We start from the raw sequence: 18,189 nt of genomic DNA, 5'->3' as shown, positions 1-18,189 counted from the left end.
AAATTAATCTTGGGGATGATGTAGCCTTCCTGTACCAAACAGATCGCCGTTACTCTATTGCTTTGCTTGTACTTGTCAATTTGCATGTGGGCTATGCAATAGTATCTTTGATCAGTAGAGTGCACTTGAGTGTCCCAATTTTCAGCCATTAAATGGTTCCAACTATCTCTGTTCTTACTGATGTGTCAGCTTTCTTTTGTGACACTTTTATTCCCCTTTTGTGTTATTCAGTGTAGCTATGAACTTTGGTCTGAAGGGACCAGTGAAGTAGCTGCAACTCTAGAACATTGTATTCAGATACTTGTAGAATATGTTTTTATGTTAGGAGGGTTTATTTTGCATCTGCTCTATGTTCATTGATCCTAGCAGATGCTTACAAACCCCTTATGGTGAACTTGAGACTGAATGTGCAAAACCAGAAGTCTCAATTGTTGCTATAAAATAGAGAGTAAGAATGATCTAGGACATATCTCTCTGAACATCAGTGAACTCATCTTGTGGCTTTCATTACTTTCAAGGTAGGTGAGCTCCTACTCCTCACCCTTAATAGTCTGACTAAAGAACAAAGGAAGACTTATAGTCTGGTAGGAGGCAGCAGGCAGATTGCAGTCACCCTTGGACTGAGACAGGCGGGCTCGTGTGGGAGGAACTGTGCAGTAGGTGAAGGAAGTGCTTAAAAAAATCTTGTCTTCTGCTATTAACTTAAGTTTTTTCCCCTGATAATTTTTATACTGAAACTAGTAGTGTTCACAGACACAAGTCTGTTCAGCCTAATCGGTGTCTGCTACTGAACAGATGAGGATATTTGTCCATTCTGGTATTTTAAGTGGTTGATGGTGAACATTGAGTTGAGAGAAGAAATTAGTTCTCCTTTTGATGGGTGACACAGGCAGAATTTAATGTGACCAACAAAGATCCAAATCATGCTGCTTTGAGCTGAGAAGGTGATGAGGTTGTGAAATGCCTAGTTCCAACAATGGGACCATGGGGCTATAGTCACACTGTCAGTTCTTCCTGTGTTGGATCGATTCAGTAGGAGAATAGAGTTCCCCCATGGTGCCGTGTGTGAATCAGTCAGACCAGTCCTGCTCTGCATCCTCACAAGAAATGGACGAGATTCTGTTGGAAAATGAACACAGTTTACTTCAGGAGAAGTTTTCTAGTCCAGTGGTCACTGCCGCTTAGGTAAATGAACTAACAGAGGATCTCAAGATAAAGAATGACTGGGGAATGTGATGGCAAATGTTGCATTTAGTATGTTAGAACATATAAAGTAATGTGTGTATGGTGGGGAAAATAAATTGCTTATGTGTATACTGTGACAGGTTGTAAAATAGTCTTTTTGTTCCTGCATGCACTAATTAGGGTTTATCTGCTTAAAAGGAATGTGACCCCACTTTATACTCAGTGAGTAAAATAAAATCGGTTAATGAGCTGTCTAAGCAGCATTTAACATCAATCCCCCTGATCAGTTGGGGGAAAAGATTCATGGCAGCCCTGCCTCTGGGGAAAAGTAGGTGCAGAGTCCCTCTGTACCAGCTTAGAGGGGTGTCAGCTGAGGACCTTTATTGTGCAGAACTCTGTCGTGTCACAGTTGTGCATCCAGTGTATGGACAACAAGAGCGAAGGGGCTGGCAGATACAGCTGGGGCTTGCAGCCTTCATGGTAGGTGCTTAATGGTCTTGGTGTGTCATGTTGGGGCTTCTGTTCTCACAGCTGGAACTGGGAGTTACTGTAGATAAAGCAGACGCTTAGGAGGCCTTGAGTTTTGGGGCGCTCGTGCTCAGTGTTCCATTCCTTTTTCAAGGGAGGACTTGAGGACTGTCACCTTGGGCCTATGCCTGTGCCGAGGTGCCTTCTGAGAATACATGAGAAGCTGCTGCTTTTCTCCTCTCTGCTGCTGTTTACTTATTGAACTTGGCAATTTCTGTTACTTAAGTAATAATTTTTGAAATCTAAATTATTACCCTAAATTGAGAATACAATGGGAATATGCTTGAGCTTCATTTATATTTAGGTGGTATCTGTCATCTACTGTGGAAAGAATTCGTGCTGATAAAGTATCTTAACTATTTTGCACTTTTCCTCCCAGTCACAAACAGAACATTCTATGTATCAATGTATAAAGAAATATGAAAATATCGTAAGTGAAAAATTGGACTGTCAGGGAACTTGTGATTCTGGGGGAAATGGGTGGTTGGTCTGTTGTCTACTGAGTGTTACCGCAGTAGCCACGGTGCAGGAACTGGGCTGCTGCTCTCTTGGGCAGTCAGATGTACAGTGTATGGCTCTCCTCATGGAAATGTGTGTGTACTTCTACCTGAATCACTCTGCTGTCACCAAGTGTATCTGACAGTTGTGTCATGTCTTGTTGAGAGTTGTTGCAGCAGCTTGTGTCTTTATCACTGTGCGTTCCCCTTTGCCTTGTGGTAGGATAAAGAGGATGCAATGAAACATGCAATTTGTGTGCAGCCATGATGAAGGATCTTTTGCTTCTGAAATACATGTTGTTTTTTTTCTCTGAGGCTTCAGCTGTAGCCAAAAAATAGCTTTTTGCTCTTCTGCATTTTGGTATTACATTTGTAAGATCTTGATGTACCTGTAAAATTTTATTATTATTATTTTTTGAGGAGGAGATCAATGGTCTTTGAGAGACATTTGTGCCCACAGGAAACATCTAAGTAGTTAGCCAGTACCACTAGTGCTATGAGCAAGTGATTGTTCTGAATGGATGAAAACCAAATTAGCAGGAATACTCACTGTTCCTTCTGCTAAAATGCCAATTACTTTGATATTGTATCTTTTTCCAAGTGACAGCTTTGTTCTTATGCCAGGAGAGCTGGTTTTGTTTTGCCATCTGAATGAGTCTGTTCCTTTTTTCTTTACTGTGATTGTTACAGTGTGCTCATGGGTTTTTTAACTGGAGAAGTGACATCTGTTAATAGGCTTTTAGTGAACCCTATTTTGACTGGAAGTAATGTGATGGCACTTTTGGGATGCCAAGGAATAATACCCTGAGGATACAAGTTGGTCGATGCTTACCAGAAAGACATAAGCTGCTGAATCACTTTAACCACAACCAGGTTGATAGGTTTCTCTAAGGTATACCTACCATTACTTAACATGGTAGGAATAATTGACCAGTTGTTCCACAGTGGTGGACTTCAGTGTAAAACATGAGCATGAGGTAGAGAAGTCAGTAGAATACCTAAAACACAGAGGGCTAACATTTGTTAGCTAAATGTATATCTGAAATCATGAAAAGTCAGATCAGTGGCTCCGAAGCTTCTTTCTAGACCTATTCTGATGTTGGGTTTGGGAATCTGCATGTGCAGGTAGTGTGCATCTCATACTAAGTATGAGAATAGTGTGTCTTTTGTTACTTGGTACCTGGAACAATATGTGAGATTTGGAAAAGTTTCAGAAAAGACTTTAGAAGGAGAACTTAAGATACCAAGGGTGACAAACCAGTATAGGAAGAGGTGGAAGGAGAAAAGAGATGGGTATATCTGTTGGGTGGTAGGATGGAGATGATGTGAGTGAAGACTAAGGATTATTTCATTTTCTTTTAACTGAAAATCTGGTGGTTAGGGAACTCTTAAAGTATCGAATGCGTTCATCAGTTTGTACAATTGATGGGATAGGTCTCCCATCAGGAGTGGCTAGAATATTAAGTTTTCATGAATTACTAATAGGTTTGGGAAGACTTTTTAGCCAACTATGACATTCTGACATTAAGTGCTTTGGGTTTCTGGGAATGAAGAAATTGGTTACTTTTGTGAGAACAGGTTTTTCATGAGTATTTTCTATTTTCTCAGGGTACAGAGTCCATTAAGATGGAAAATGGACAAAGCACAGCAGCTAAGCTGGGGCTTCCTCCCCTCACACCAGAACAGCAGGAAGCTCTCCAGAAAGTGAGTAAACCTGATGTGAATTTGCTTCTTAGCACTCTTGTCTGTTTGTTTGTTTGTGTTTTATTTGGGTGACTTTTTTTGAGGTTTTTTTTTAATGAACATTGTTACTGATGTTAAGAAAGTGAAGTTGCCTACCAAGAATTTGTTTGGGGTAAATTGCTGTGTCTGGATTCACACTTTCAAATCTGTGCCCAAGAATTATTTGTTTTGGTTTAGAGTTTATAGATGCTTTTTGGGGAGCATGATTTGGAATTTGCTGCTGGGGTGGGGAGAGTGTTTTTAATTTAAAAAAAATAAAAATCAAAATCCTAAGTAAATAACATCTTAAGATCGCAGTGTGGTAGTTGCATATTGTCTTAGGATTACAAAGCTACTGTGAGGAGCAGCCTGTCCTCCGCAAGGAATAGGTTTCTGATATACTCCAGCTGGTCTTTTATTCTATTCACACAAGAAGACATCGCAAAATATCTCTGTTTTTCCCTTATACTCCTTCCCATGTTGTTTTAAAGAGATCCAGTAGCATGCAGCAAGTATTTTCGACCCGTTTGAGTCAACCTGTTTCAATCTAGATAAAATTTCAGTCCAGCTCTGATTTCTGGTTGGTCCTACTTTATACAGCTGGTGGGGAGGTTACTGCTGACTTCTGGCCCACTTTCCTGATGGGAGAGAGTGATGCCTGGCTTACTGAGAGGAGAACAGAGTTGGGAAAAGAGGGGAAAGAAAACAAAACCAGGGAATGTGGGAACTTTGGGCTAGGTGTCCTCTGTACTCTGGTGAGGCAAGTAAAGCATTGTTCTAGGTAGGCTTCGTGTGAATGTTCCCGTAATGTTGAAGCTGCGTGTGTGTGTGTGTTGTTTGGCTCACAGTGTGAAACGGCCTCGTTTCCTCTGGCTTCTCCGTAGCTGACAGATGTAAATCCCCTTGTCCGTTTCCAGGTTTCCGAAGCACACGTCTCAAATCCACGGTTTAGAGCCTGCCGTTCTCTGGCACCTCCCAAACACGTACAGCCATGGAAAGCAGGTGCCTGAGGGGTTGGCTGAATGTGTTTGTACCGTCCCCTGGGAATAGGCACATATGTGGGTACTAGGTTTCCCTTGACAGAGAGCCTCCACCTTTACACCACTGGGTGTAAAGCTCAGGCTTTGTCAAATTTGTAGAAAACTGAAAAAGACAAATCAGTCTTGTGTCTGCAGGCTAGGAAGCAGAGAAGGAGAGCTGGAGCATTGTAGTGAGCAAAAGCAGTGGGTTCTCCAAACTAGAATAGGTCGTATGTGATAAGAAAAGAGAAGGGGAGTGCCTAGTCAAGAGACTGGACGTGGGGATTTGGAGCCCCCTTCCCTTTTGTAGAACCTCTTTGTCCAGATGTTCTCTGAGTGGAAAGGACTTGAAGGAGGCTATCTGTCCTGCCCTCATCCCAGCAGGTAAGGTGCTATGGTGGGATCTAAGGGGCAGAGGGCGGAAGAGGGGAAATGCTGAGTGTGTAGTGCATGCTGCTTTCCTAACATTGCGCCTGCTGCAGATTGAGTCCATCCAATCCTCTGCTCAAGCATTATGCTGTATTTCAGGGCTCACGACTCCGAGATGCAGACCAAGATGTTAGTAAGCTGTTGGCCGCTGGCTAATGTACAGTGCCTTAGTGCTTAGGGCTGGAGCGCCGAAAAGTTCCACTGGCAGCCAGTTGTGTGGTTCTGGGGAACTGTGGTGTAAAATCAAACGTTGTTCCCTGCTCTGCGGTATTGTCCTGTGACTACAGAGTCTGTATTTCTTTCTAGGCAAAGAAGTATGCGATGGAACAGAGTATCAAGAGTGTGCTGGTGAAGCAAACCATCGCCCACCAGCAACAGCAGCTCACCAACCTTCAGGTGAGAGACCCTCTGAGATGCTCCTTCTGTGTCTTACTCTCCCCAACAAGGTGGAGTTCTTTTTGCACTTAGAAGCAGAGCACAGCCCTGAGGCCTGCCTGGAGCCAGGTACATTGTGTTTCCACAGTGAAATTGAAGTATACAGTCTTCAACCCCCTAAAGAAACCCCATTTACTCACCTGTGCAAATTGCCCCCAGATTTCACTCATTCGAAGAGTAAATTTTTAAGAGTTTCTCTCCCGTTGGCTGGGCAAATGCTTCTTGAAATGCCAGAAGCCAAAGAATTTGCTGTGGGTTTCGTTATCAACTTAAATTTAAAGTGGTGTCTAGGATTACTGGGAGCTGTATCCTTTCACCGCTCTCTGCTTGAGGGGAGGATACCTGTCTCTCCTGTGTTACTGACAGTACTACCCCATTTCCCTTCCCTTCACCCAGGTGCTCTCTCAATTTCAGAGAAGTTCCGTTGGCTATTCCTGCTAATGCTGGAATGCCTGCGTACTGGGAGAACCATTAACTGGTGCTTAAATCTCCCTTCCTTCAGAGGTTTCTTGAACACAGCTCACTGCCTTCTACTCAAAGTTAGGAAGCTCAAAATAACGGCTTTGGGATGTTGGATTTTTTTAATGAAGAATCACTGTGGATGTGCCTGCCACATTAGGCAGCTCTGGCCTTTCAGGGCTGTGCATGTTTCTGAGTGCCTGATCTAGTTGAGGGGCTCCTTTTTAAATGCTGGGGGTGAATCAACGACAGTGGTTGCAGAGGTTACTATTGCCTTGAGTCCCCCCTGGGAGAAGACCCTGCTTCCTGAGGCAGTGGCAGCAGCACAACTCCACCCTGACCTGGTGGGACTGGAATCTGCAGGGTCCCAGCGCTGGACAGTCCTTGGGACCAGGCAGTGAGGGGCAAGGAAGGAGAGGCCTCTCTCGCAGGTTCCCTGTGCCGCCGCTCTGCTTGAGTTTTTACAAACAGCCGTAGTATGCTCAGCTCCAACAGACTGAACTCTGTCTTTACTGTCTTTCAGATGGCAGCAGTGACAATGGGCTTTGGAGATCCTCTCTCACCTTTACAATCGGTCAATAGACATGTTCACTTCTTCTTGGGCACTTTGTCTTAGTCAGGGCCTAGAGTGGGGAAGTATGTAGTGGTAATACAATGCTCTTAATTCAACCCAGCACAACCCTCCCACATACCCACCTGTTATGGACAAGCACAACAAGCAGAGGCAAAGTGTAAACTCCCCAGAGGAAGACCTTAGGCTGGGTGCAGTCTGCTGTGACACTGGCAGTCGGGGTCCTGGAGTCAGTTGGCAAAGAAAGCTTTAGATTTCCAACAGTTCTGAACACACCTGTGAAATTGTGGGAGCTGCATTTCTAGGGATGCTACAGTTCTGAGGTCCTGACCTAAAACTAACTGCCAAGGTAACTCACAAATGGGCAATTTCTTATGAAACGAACTCACAGCACTGAAGACCTGGCAGCTAAGGTGCTGGGGAGGACTGGGGCACTATAGGTTTGCAGAACATGTTGTAGCCCACATGTAAGACTGCTCTTTACTGTGCATGTTTCCAGACTAGGTGAATATGGCGTGCTTCAAGTAAAGTAAAAGCAGGATGGAAGTAACAAAACTGCAGGACTATTCAGAGGACCTGTGCAGCCCTTTAGTGCTGGAATTTCTGATCAGATGCCACAAAGAGCTTAATTACCTGGGATTATCCATCCCTTTTTCCTAGATATGTTGGACAATGGCCGCTGCAGAAAGTGTCCTATAAGCTCCGCTCTGCATGCAAAGGTTCATTTATACATTCATTTGCAAATTTGTAAATATTTTTCCATCTTGCTGGAATGTAATATTTCTGCTCGGTGTAAAATGCAACCAGAGGCTTATACTCCAAAATGGAAGATGCACTAAAACTAAAATCACCTATTTTCCCACCTTTAACACTGTCACAGTAGGTAGTGTGTCAGCAGGGGAACTGAAATAAAATTTATGGGGGTACATAAGTTTGGAATGGAATAGAAGTATACCTCTCGATGTGAATTTGGCATAGCTAGTTTCTGAGCCCTCATGCCCAAGAAACTTCTACCAATTAATGTAGATGCTTACTTGATAGCATAACTCCATCAATTTTGGTTAAAAAAATTTTTGGCTCATTATTTACGCTGGACAACAGATGAAAAGCCTGTACTGATAATGTAACAGGAAATGTTTAATTTCTCATTAGCCTCAAGGGCATAGTCAGTATTGTGAATCCTTTTCCTAAGCCATTCCTCCCTCTCTAGGGAGTCAGAGACCGAACCATTTGCCTGTGGTGCAGTTCAGTGTAGTTAGGATACCCTGGCCTCAGCAAATGCTTTATCCCAAAGCCTGTCAGGAATGTAGAAAATGCAAACAGACCTCTGTCCAACACTTTTTTCCTGTTGACAAGATTCATCAGTTCCTACACGAAGGAAGTGCAGCCTGAACTTCCTATTGCGGTATCTTAGTGCCTGTGATTAAAGCTTCCCATCTACTTAATCCTCCAAGTATTACAGCTCAAGATTTCCATGTCACTTCAGCAAGATGAGCACAATTTCCTGGCGTTACTGTATTAAAATTGAAGCCAGTGGTGATGTTTTTGCATTGCATCTGTTTAAAGGAGCACTCCAAGATGATGTTTTGGCTTGTTCTTAAAATAACCTTCGTAAGCACATAACAGCAATATTTCATAGATACAACTGTGGGCTGCTGCCTTTATGAAGGTTGCAGATACTTTAAACTCCATTTTATAAGTGGAGAAAGAGGGCCGGTGGCCAGTAAAATCTACTTAGTGTAGCTAATGAAAACAATGAGATTTCTAGTCATGAGTTTCTGACACTGTCATGTGCTTAGTTCACAGGTGTACATTGCATCATTCCCCTAACTTGATGCTACTGATTCCTGTTAGCGATCCACATGTGCCTGTAGTCATCATGGTCCACCTCAGTTCTGCCTTTTGTAGGTCCAGATTTCTAATATGTTGCTGATGTAACAGAGTCCTCCTAACTCCACCCCACCTATTTTGTTAGGATCTCTGCAGCAGGGTAAGATGTGGATTTCCTCCTGTAAAGGTTGCTGCCATGGGAGAGGACAAATGCTATTTTTCTTGCACCTGTTGCATTGATAACTGAAAAGAAGGGAATGTCCTCTTTGTGTATATATATGCACCCTTCAGAAGGTGAAAAATCCCTCTGCCTGGTGCAAGGCTGCAGCGTCTTGTCAAGAAGCACGCCTAGTAAAACACTAAATTTTTATCACAGTCTGTGGCACCATGGGTGAGGCAATTCACTCAGACACTTGGGGTGAGAATGGTGATGGCTCTGAACCCATAAATGGACACACTGCACAGACTGAGGGGCTACTGATCACTGGCTTTCCTGCACCAAAGCTGGGAATGTGTTGGAGAACCTGGGAGACAACACGTCAGCTGTCCTGCGTGTACACGTGCCATAGTCCTCCTAGTCACAGCATTGCAGAGTAAATTGAAAAACAGCTTATTTTTAACTGTGTGAAATACTTAAACCCAGTCAAGAGGCAAGCTTAATATCACTTCAGGAGCAGCAGTATGGGGTGAGAACCGTTCCTCTTTATAGTATCCCTGCTGTATTGAATAATAAATAGGAGTTGAACCTTTACAGTTTGTTTCCTCCTATGGTCAATGTCACTCACGTACGGGTACTATGAGGGAGAAGGATTTCTTCAGGTACAGTTTGTCCACCCGTCTGTGACTATCACAGATACAATGCTGTCCCTTCTGTTTTGCCATTTGAGTTGCAGCATCCCCAGACACGTCAGAGCTCATTGTGCTCATGCTTGTTACAGCATTCTGAAAGTAGGCCTCTTGTAAAGGCCTTGATTAAAGACCCTCTTAAACAGCGGTGTGGGGAAGAGGTGGTTGTTCAGAGCTCCCTGCTTTGGTGCCAAGCACTGCGGTGCTGGAAGGGGAGAGAGGCATCAAGCTTAATGCTGCATTTGCCTACTCTGCAACAGTCCGTAGCCCTTACATTTGTTCCATCTGTTCCATGCAGAACAGGAATGGAGCCCTGTGCATATCTCCAACGCACTGTAATTCAGTCTTGCTGATCCTAGGGAGCTGCCTCTACAGAGACCTAATTTCTGCCTTGGTCCCAAGACGTGCTGCTAGGATATGCTGTCCAAACCTGTGATTTTTTTTGTAGGCAGCGTCTTCCTAGAATAATGTTCATTAGTAGTAGCAATTCTAGAATTGCAATAAGGGTGAAAAATAATTGAAGGATATACTGCTTTTTTGGATACCTGCTGTAAGAAATTTCTGGATTTGTCTTGCAAACAGGTTTTCAGGCATACTTAGGAGAAAATAGCACAGAGACCTTCTCTGCACCGAAACTGATAAGGGCGGAGTCTTTGGGGGCTGCACCACTATCTGAGCCAGTAACAACAGGCAGTGATAAGTACTAGCACCACACACTTAACTAAGAAGTTTCATTTAACCATTTAATTTTTTTTGCTTTGCTTTTGAACTGTGCGGTGGAAGTGGTGCCTAGTACTGAATCTTGTACTGCCTGGGGTGGGGGGGGAGGAGGTGGTGTGTGATGCTTGAGGGAGTGGGGAGGAGGTTCCCAAATCCATATCCTTTGCTGCCTGGGAGGATGGGGCGGGGGGAGGGAGTAACTAGGTGGTGCCCAGAATTGGATCTCTTGCTGCCCCTTGCGGGAGGGAATGGGAGGGATTGCTAATAGTGTCTAGAATTGAGACCTTTGCTGCCTGGAGGGGGAAGCTGTACTAGAATGAAGTTATTTCCTCCTCCTGCAGGCGTTGCTGGAGATGTGATCAGGCAGGGGAGGGTTAGACCTTATCAGTGGGGTTGGAGTTAAGGCTCCTGAGGTGGCAGACCCCATCAAAGATTTGACTGCCCCTAGGAGTGAGCTGTACTGCTTATCCGCTCCAGCAGTCTGTGCGTTGAGCAGGAAAATACTTCTTTATTACTACGTGTGCCAGGCTGTGCTGCAGCCCAGTGAGGAGCTACCTGCTGTTGGGTCATAGCTCCTGGGAGGGAAGGAGGAAGGGAAGGAGGTCCTGACGTCCATGACCACCCCCTGATCTAACCAGCTAGTTCTTCTTTCCAATACAGATGGCAGCTCAGAGGCAGCGCGCCCTGGCCATCATGTGTCGTGTGTATGTGGGCTCCATATACTATGAACTGGGAGAAGATACCATTCGCCAGGCCTTTGCCCCATTTGGACCTATAAAAAGCATTGATATGTCCTGGGACTCTGTTACGATGAAGCACAAGGTTGGTTAACAGCCCTTGAGTGATGTGTTTTTCTTTTCTGCAAGGCTTTCCTGAATACATCCAGAAGAAGGAGCCTTTGTCCTTGTAGAGAGCAGGCTGCTTTTAGCATTTTAACTTTGAGATAAATGTTTGTAGCTGCCTGCTCTACTTAGCTTTGCAGGATTCTGTAGTGGGAACCAGATGTGCATGGGGACGGTGTGCACAAAAGATGCCAAACAGCTAGCAGTCCTGTATGTGGTGGCCTTTTGCTATTAAGTCTCTAAGTATGAGAGGTTCTGGAAGCAGGTAGCCTTGTGTCAGTGCTTCTGCATGTAGTTTTCTGCTTTAATAAAAAGCTTCTTTAATAAAACATCAGGCCATAACAGTAGGAATCTGGTACGTGGGAAGTCTTGGCTGCATTAGCTTGGAACTAGATGGGAGACAAGATACGGCTGGTATGATTCAACAAGCGTATCCTTCTGTCCTAGGGTTTTGCTTTTGTGGAATATGAGGTACCTGAAGCCGCTCAGCTGGCCTTGGAGCAGATGAATTCTGTCATGCTGGGGGGAAGAAATATAAAGGTGAGTAGCAGGCACGCTCTGAAAATTCTTAGTTCTCTGTACTGTGAGCAATGGGTTTATGCCTAGAAATGCTTCCCACAGCAATGTGATGTGGAAGATAAACGAAAGTTTGTTACCTGATAGACCTTGATATTCAACCCATTTAGTACGTAGTGGCTCTGGGTCCCTTTCTCTGAGGAGAAGCTCCCAGCATGTTAATAAAATGTAGAAATTTGTTCTGGTAAGCTGGCTAAATTTTTTTCTGTCCACACATAGAAGTCTCTCGAGGACAAAACAAGGGTGATTCTTGATATTTTAATGCCGCCTCCTTATATTGTACCTGTGCGGATGGTAGATAAGCATCAGACTTTTGTTGTGCCTATTGATAGTGCAAGGGACTTAAAGTAATGGTCCACCCTTGCCATACAAAAAGATGTTCAACACAAACAGAAAGGATTGTAGCTGTGTTTATTCAGGCAGTAAGAGGGGATCTTGGAAAGGTGAAACTTTGGGGATTGAAATTGGGTGTGTGGGGGGAGAAACTAACATTTTCTGCAGTGTTTTATGTCTTGCATTTATGTGTCTCATACACTCTGCATATCTGCAGCGTCTGATTTCCAAGGGGGTTTTAGGAGCCTTTGAAAGGATATAGAAGCGTGTTGTGTTTTGCTTTCAGAATTGTTTTCAGTTCCTGGAAGTTGGTCTCTGGCAGGTCAGGAAACATAAATGGGGGAAATAATGATGTGGGGGAGAGAGCAGAGTCTGTCCAGGCTCTCAGTACTTCTAGGATCCCCCATAGTGCAGGTTGTATCCCAGAGCTGAGTAAACTGTTGCCCTTTGCTAGTTATGGCCTTACCAGGTGTCACTTGGTTTGAAAAGGCACTCAGGTGTCTGAGTGCTTGTCTGCTGTAATTCTTGGTGAATCATGCTGCCACTCTTCAGAATGTGTAATGGACTGTTTGCCTGTTCTCTGCAGGTTGGGAGACCTAGTAATATAGGTCAGGCACAACCGATTATAGACCAGCTAGCAGAAGAGGCACGGGCTTTCAACCGGATCTATGTGGCATCTGTTCATCAGGACCTTTCAGATGATGACATCAAGAGTGTGTTTGAGGCCTTTGGGAAGATTAAATCCTGCACGCTAGCCAGGGATCCCACGACAGGAAAACACAAAGGCTACGGTTTCATTGGTAAAAAGGCTGTCTGATATTTGTTGTGGGGTAGGGAAAGTCGTTGGGAGCATCCTCCTCTGGCGTATTGGGGGTTTTTGTTTTGTTTTGTGGGTTTTTTTAACTCTAGCGGAAGAATTACAGTAAGAAATGGGATAGAAATAAATTTGGAGTGGATCTGTGCCTGAACTTAGGAATGTAATTAGTAGCCAGATATTTTTACTCACTGTTATGTAGGTTGAGAGATCTTGCTATGCTGACTGTTCTCAACAGTGCTTGTGTGATCAGAGGGGTGAGATGAGCGAGCTAAGCACTGAGGGTCTTCTCACTGGAACTCTAAGCACTCATTTTTTGCAAATACAAATAACAATTGTGCAATGAGAGAGTGGTTGAGTTTAGGAGTAAAAAGGATCATTTGTAAATATTCCTCTTTCTCACTGCAGAATATGAGAAAGCACAGTCTTCTCAAGATGCTGTTTCCTCTATGAACCTCTTTGACCTTGGGGGTCAATATCTCCGTGTTGGTAAAGCAGTGACTCCTCCAATGCCTCTGCTGACACCTGCTACGCCAGGAGGATTACCTCCAGCAGCAGCTGTTGCTGCAGCAGCTGCTACAGCAAAGATCACAGCACAGGTAAGGCATAGGCTGGTATGACTCAAGTAAGTGGATGATTGTTGTTACCCCGCTAGAAACAAGCGTGCAAACTGTTCCAGCCATCTGTATTCACTAGTCTGAATGAAAGCCCTTGGCCTAGATTGTACTGTATTCCCGGGCTTCACATGTAGAAGCTTGCCCTTGACGCTTTGTGAGGATTTGATACACTGGCATTTTGGAATTGAGTCTGGCACAGCTGATCAGAGCTTTATTTAAAGAAGTGGTGGAGGAAGATGGGAGGGGATTCCTTGTGTGGATAGACAAACTGGTTATAGTAGAGGCTAAACGAATGCACGAAAATACTTGAAGGGAGGCAGACTAATAAGGGCAGTAGTAGTCACACAAGCAACACTATTGTAAAGACTCTGCCTGTGTAGTAAGGGGGAAGATGACTGTAATGGCTTTAGACTGTTCAGAAATGAGGAAATGCAGTGATTGAGCAGAACTGGATGTTGATCATAGAATCATAGAATGGTTTGGGTTGGAAGGGACCTTAAAGATCATCTAGTTCCAACCCCCCTGCCTTAGGCAGGGACACCCTCCACTAGACCACGTTGCCCAAAGCCTCATCCAACCTGGCCTTAAACACTTCCAGGGATGGGGCCTCCACAACCTCTCTGGGCAACCTGTGCCAGTGCCTCACCACTCTAACAGTAAAGAATTTCTTTCAAACATCTAATCTAAATCGACCCTCCTTCAGCTTAAACCCATTACCCCTTGTCCTGTCACTCCACTCCCTGATAAACAGTCCCTCTCCATCTTTCCTGTAGGCCCCCTTCAGGTACTGGAAGGCCACAATTAGATCTCCCCAGAGCCTTCTCTTCTCCAGGCTGAACAACCCCAACTCTCTCAGCCTGTCCTCACAGGAGAGGTGCTCCAGCCCTCTGATCAGCTTCGTGGCCCTCCTCTGGACTCGCTCCAACAGCTCCATGTCTCTCCTGTACAGGTGACCCCAGAGCTGGACGCAGAGCTCCAGGTGGGGTCTCACAAGAGCAGAGTAGAGGGGCAGGATCACCTCCCTCGACCCGCTGGTCACACTTCTTTTGATGCAGCCCAGGACACGGTTGGCCTTCTGGGCTGCAAGCGCACACTGCCGACTCATGTTGAGCTTCTCATCAATCAATACCCCCAAGTCCTTCTCCTCAGGGCTGCTTTCAATCCATTCCTCGCCCAGCCTGTAGCTGTGCTTGGGATTGCGCCAACCAATGATGCAGGAGTCTAGGGGCTCTCAAATTTAGTTTGCTTTAAGTGACAGAAGCTCCTGGCTATGACCATTAGGCACCAATGGAGGAAGATGCCCCAACCCTAGAAACGTTCAAGGTCAGGTTGTATGAGGCTCTGAGCAACCTGGTCTAGTTGAAGATGTGCCTGCTCATTGTAGCGGGGTTGGACTAGGTGACCTTTAAAAAGGTCCCTTCCAACCCAAACTGTTCTATGATTCTATGTTAAGATTGCATTTCAGAGCTAACTCCCATATCTGTGTCTGTCTTCCTTGCCTTGGGCATTGGAATCTCTCCCTGCATCACCATAGCCCATGAAAGAGACAAGTTCTAGCACTGTTGTGTTCTTGGATGCTCTCAAGCAAAAAAAATGCTGAGGTGTGCAGCATATATGTGCTTCTAATGAGCTGACTGGAGTTGAGTTTGTAAACAGCTCTTTTTTTGAAAATATTGCTCTGAATCACAAGGTAAAGGCAGAAGTATTAGGAGCTGCCACTGTGAAACTCTCAGGTGGTTTGCATGTCCCCAGTAAAAAGTCCACAAGTCTGGGAACCTCTGCAGTCAACTAAGGAAGGAAGTTGAGGCATGGCTAGAAGAATTACTTGGATCCAAGTCACTTTGGGAAAAAGCTATAAAAGCTATTAAATCTTCTCTTAGGAAGGAGGAAATGTCTCTGCACTTTAATGAAACTATGAAGACAGAGGTATTGAGTAACAAAGATAGTTAGTGTCTTGACATTCACGGTGAAAAAATCAATCTTGCAAAAGAAGGTTAAGGAATTAAAGCTATTGCGAAAAGTTTCTTTAGCCACTTAAGTAAAAAGAGGGGGCAGCTAATGACCAGTGTAGTAAAAATTATTATGGTCTTGTTATAGCACTGAATGCTTACATAAGCGTTTTTCCCCTTTATTAAAAGCATAAGGCAGACTGGCTAATGATGTACATGGGATTACTGCATCCTAGGTGGGTGTAGAGCTCAGTTTGTCACGTGCAGCTGTACGCTTAATAGTTTTTGGAGGTTTTGGTAAGAAGTGTGTCATGTCAGGGCTATTGCCATATGGCTGAAGAACAGCAAACATGATGCTTGCCTTTAAGGTAGCATGGAAAACTGGTATCTGCAGACTTTGTTCTCACCCCAGTGGTAGGGAAAGATTGAAAATGAAAATGTCCTTTAAAGAAGGACAAAATTTTCAAAAGAAACGGGTATGCAAAATGTTTTGGGTGTTTAGATGAACATAACTTTCTTTGATCAGACTACTGTTATACGCCATTAGGGAAAAAAAAAAAGTAAGCATATCCCATCAACAGTACAGGAGTTGGTGGAGACCTCTATGAAAAGCTGTTGGACAAGACCAGCATGATTACGATTACAGTGGATTTTGAGATGCCTAGGCAAGTGAGAAAAGATGGAAACAAGCTGTGCTGGAAATTGCTGACCCTTCACCCTGCTGCTGAAATTACTTACAGATAGGTCTTGCTTCATCTCCAATAAAAATATTAGCGGCCTTATGCTAGGTATTAGGAGAGTACTAATGGAATTAGTTGGCAACACAGAGATGAGATGCATTATTAATACGGAGGAGAATTGGAATATCACAGCAGTTTGGAGTAAGAAATATATGCAGCATTTAGTAGTAGAATACCAGATACTGCATTTAAGGAACAAGACCTTAGAATTTTTTGCTCCATGATGTCAGGGCTTATAGGAACCCCATGAAAACAAGGAAGAGAAGGATCTGGGTAACTAAATCATGAGTATAATAGCCTGGAAAGCAACAGAGGAAAAATTGGGATCGTAGAGTGTATTTTAGGCACATTATTTTCAGTAGTTTTGTGGAAGTGTTTTATCACTTAACTAGGTGTTCGTCTTGATTGTTGTTTGAATTCTGGTTTTCTAGAGTCAGGGTGTTTATTTGGATTACAGAAGGCATAGAACAGTACTGCAACTATTCGGAGAATTGGAAAACTTGATATGCAGGAAGAAACTAGAGAAGTTTGTCTTGGTATAACTGTAGAAAAATGCTGAAAGGGCCATCAGACTTTTGCTGAAGTACAGTCTGTATAGAGGCAAGGAGGTCACAGGATGGGAGAAGAGGTGCAGACAACAAGGATAAAAGGAAGTGGTTATAAAATGTTTTGATTATGAAGGCTGGAAGTTTGAAGAAAGTTTCCAGTCATTGAAAGCAGTAAATTTCAGTAGGGTCTTACCAGTAAAAACAGTGGTGGCAAAAGTTATAAGATTGCCTCATTGAGAGATTTACTAATGCGATAATTGTTTGCAGTTGCTATGATTATGAAGGCCAGCTTCTGTGCTGTGTTGCTGTCTGCATCTAAAGGATGAAGACTAGAGAGATAAGATTTTTGGTTTAAACTGATCTAAAAGTATGCAGCTTTTGAAAATAGCAGTATTGTGCTCTCCCTTGCCCTGTCCCTTGTGCTTGCAGTCATGTTTTTGACTACACTGTTCTGTGAATCAGACAAGGATTAACGTTCCACCAGATCACTTAGATAAAACTAAGAGTTCCCTCACCTGGTTTGTCACATGGCCCCACAGCCCTGGTGCTGTCATTAGAGGGGGTGGGATGCGAGCTCCCATCAGTCTTTTTAAATGCATCACATTCCTTAGCATCAGTAAAAAGCTTTATTTGTGTAGAAGGTGGGAACAAGTAGAGATTCCTCTTGTTCTGGAATTGCCTGCATCTTTCAAACCATATACTGAATTCTTTGGTGCCTTCCATTCGGTAACCTACCTAGCAGCTTGAGATGGGTGAAATTTGAGTTGCAAGAGAACGTTTTTCTTCCAAGGCTTGGTGTCTCATAGTTTCTACATTTCTATGGTGGGCTGAGTGGAATGCTTTTTTATAGTAGCACTGGAGAGCTGTCATCCTCAGAATCTATATATCTGGTATTTCTCAGGTGTGAAAAAAGCTGAGCCTCAGCTGAATGCACCCATAGTATGACTTCCTGATGCAGAATTAACACTTTTTTTCTTTCTTTTTTGTCTTGCAGGAAGCAGTTGCAGGAGCTGCAGTTCTTGGCACTTTGGCAACCCCTGGGCTGGTATCTCCAGCACTGACTCTGGCCCAGCCGTTAGGGGCGTTGCCGCAGGCTGTAATGGCAGCACAAGCACCCGGAGTCATTACAGGTATGTTTACTCTTCATTTTGTCACTTGTATACCTGTTACAAAATATGGTTCTCTATAACTGGGGTCACAACTAAGGAGAATTTGAAGCCGAAATCCTCCATCCCTCCCCTCCTTTGTCAAGAACTTTTTTTTTTTCATTTGTGCAGCATAACAGGAATTTATTTTGGTATGTAATAGATACGACAGGGACATGAACTTCACAGCACGAGTGCATGGCACAGCTGATAATTGTTACTCTGTGCAAAGTCCTGCACTCTGTCTCCCTTCTGGGCAAGTATATGATGCACGTATTGAAAGCTTATGTCCTGTATGCTAAGTTGCTGCTTATGTCTCCCTGGTTGTTGTTGGTACAGAGCAAATAAAACCATCTAGATTCAGTGATCCTCTTTATACTGGCT

General features: G+C 44.0%; 1 protein-coding gene across 9 annotated transcripts in view; it reads left to right on the top strand.

Annotated features, from left to right (window-relative positions):
* Window positions 1–18,189, top strand: part of PUF60 (poly(U) binding splicing factor 60) — a 30,755-nt gene that overhangs the window by 10,064 nt on the left and 2,502 nt on the right. For 2 of the 9 annotated variants that reach the window (XM_054815955.1, XM_054815956.1), the window contains 9 exons: window positions 3,819–3,914; window positions 4,850–4,934; window positions 5,687–5,776; window positions 6,798–6,848; window positions 10,902–11,063; window positions 11,531–11,623; window positions 12,579–12,792; window positions 13,215–13,405; window positions 17,655–17,790. In XM_054815955.1, the coding sequence (XP_054671930.1) occupies window positions 3,844–3,914; window positions 4,850–4,934; window positions 5,687–5,776; window positions 6,798–6,848; window positions 10,902–11,063; window positions 11,531–11,623; window positions 12,579–12,792; window positions 13,215–13,405; window positions 17,655–17,790 (1,093 nt within the window). In that variant the 5' untranslated portion in view covers window positions 3,819–3,843. The other 7 variants (XM_054815957.1, XM_054815959.1, XM_054815958.1 and 4 more) reach the window with 6 other exon arrangements.

Source organism: Grus americana, chromosome 2 (genome assembly GCF_028858705.1).
Source record: "Grus americana isolate bGruAme1 chromosome 2, bGruAme1.mat, whole genome shotgun sequence".
In the NCBI taxonomy this organism is placed as follows: Eukaryota; Metazoa; Chordata; class Aves; order Gruiformes; family Gruidae; genus Grus; species Grus americana.
The sequence above is the reverse complement of the archived record's forward strand: the minus strand, read 5'-3'. Positions and strand labels throughout refer to the sequence as shown.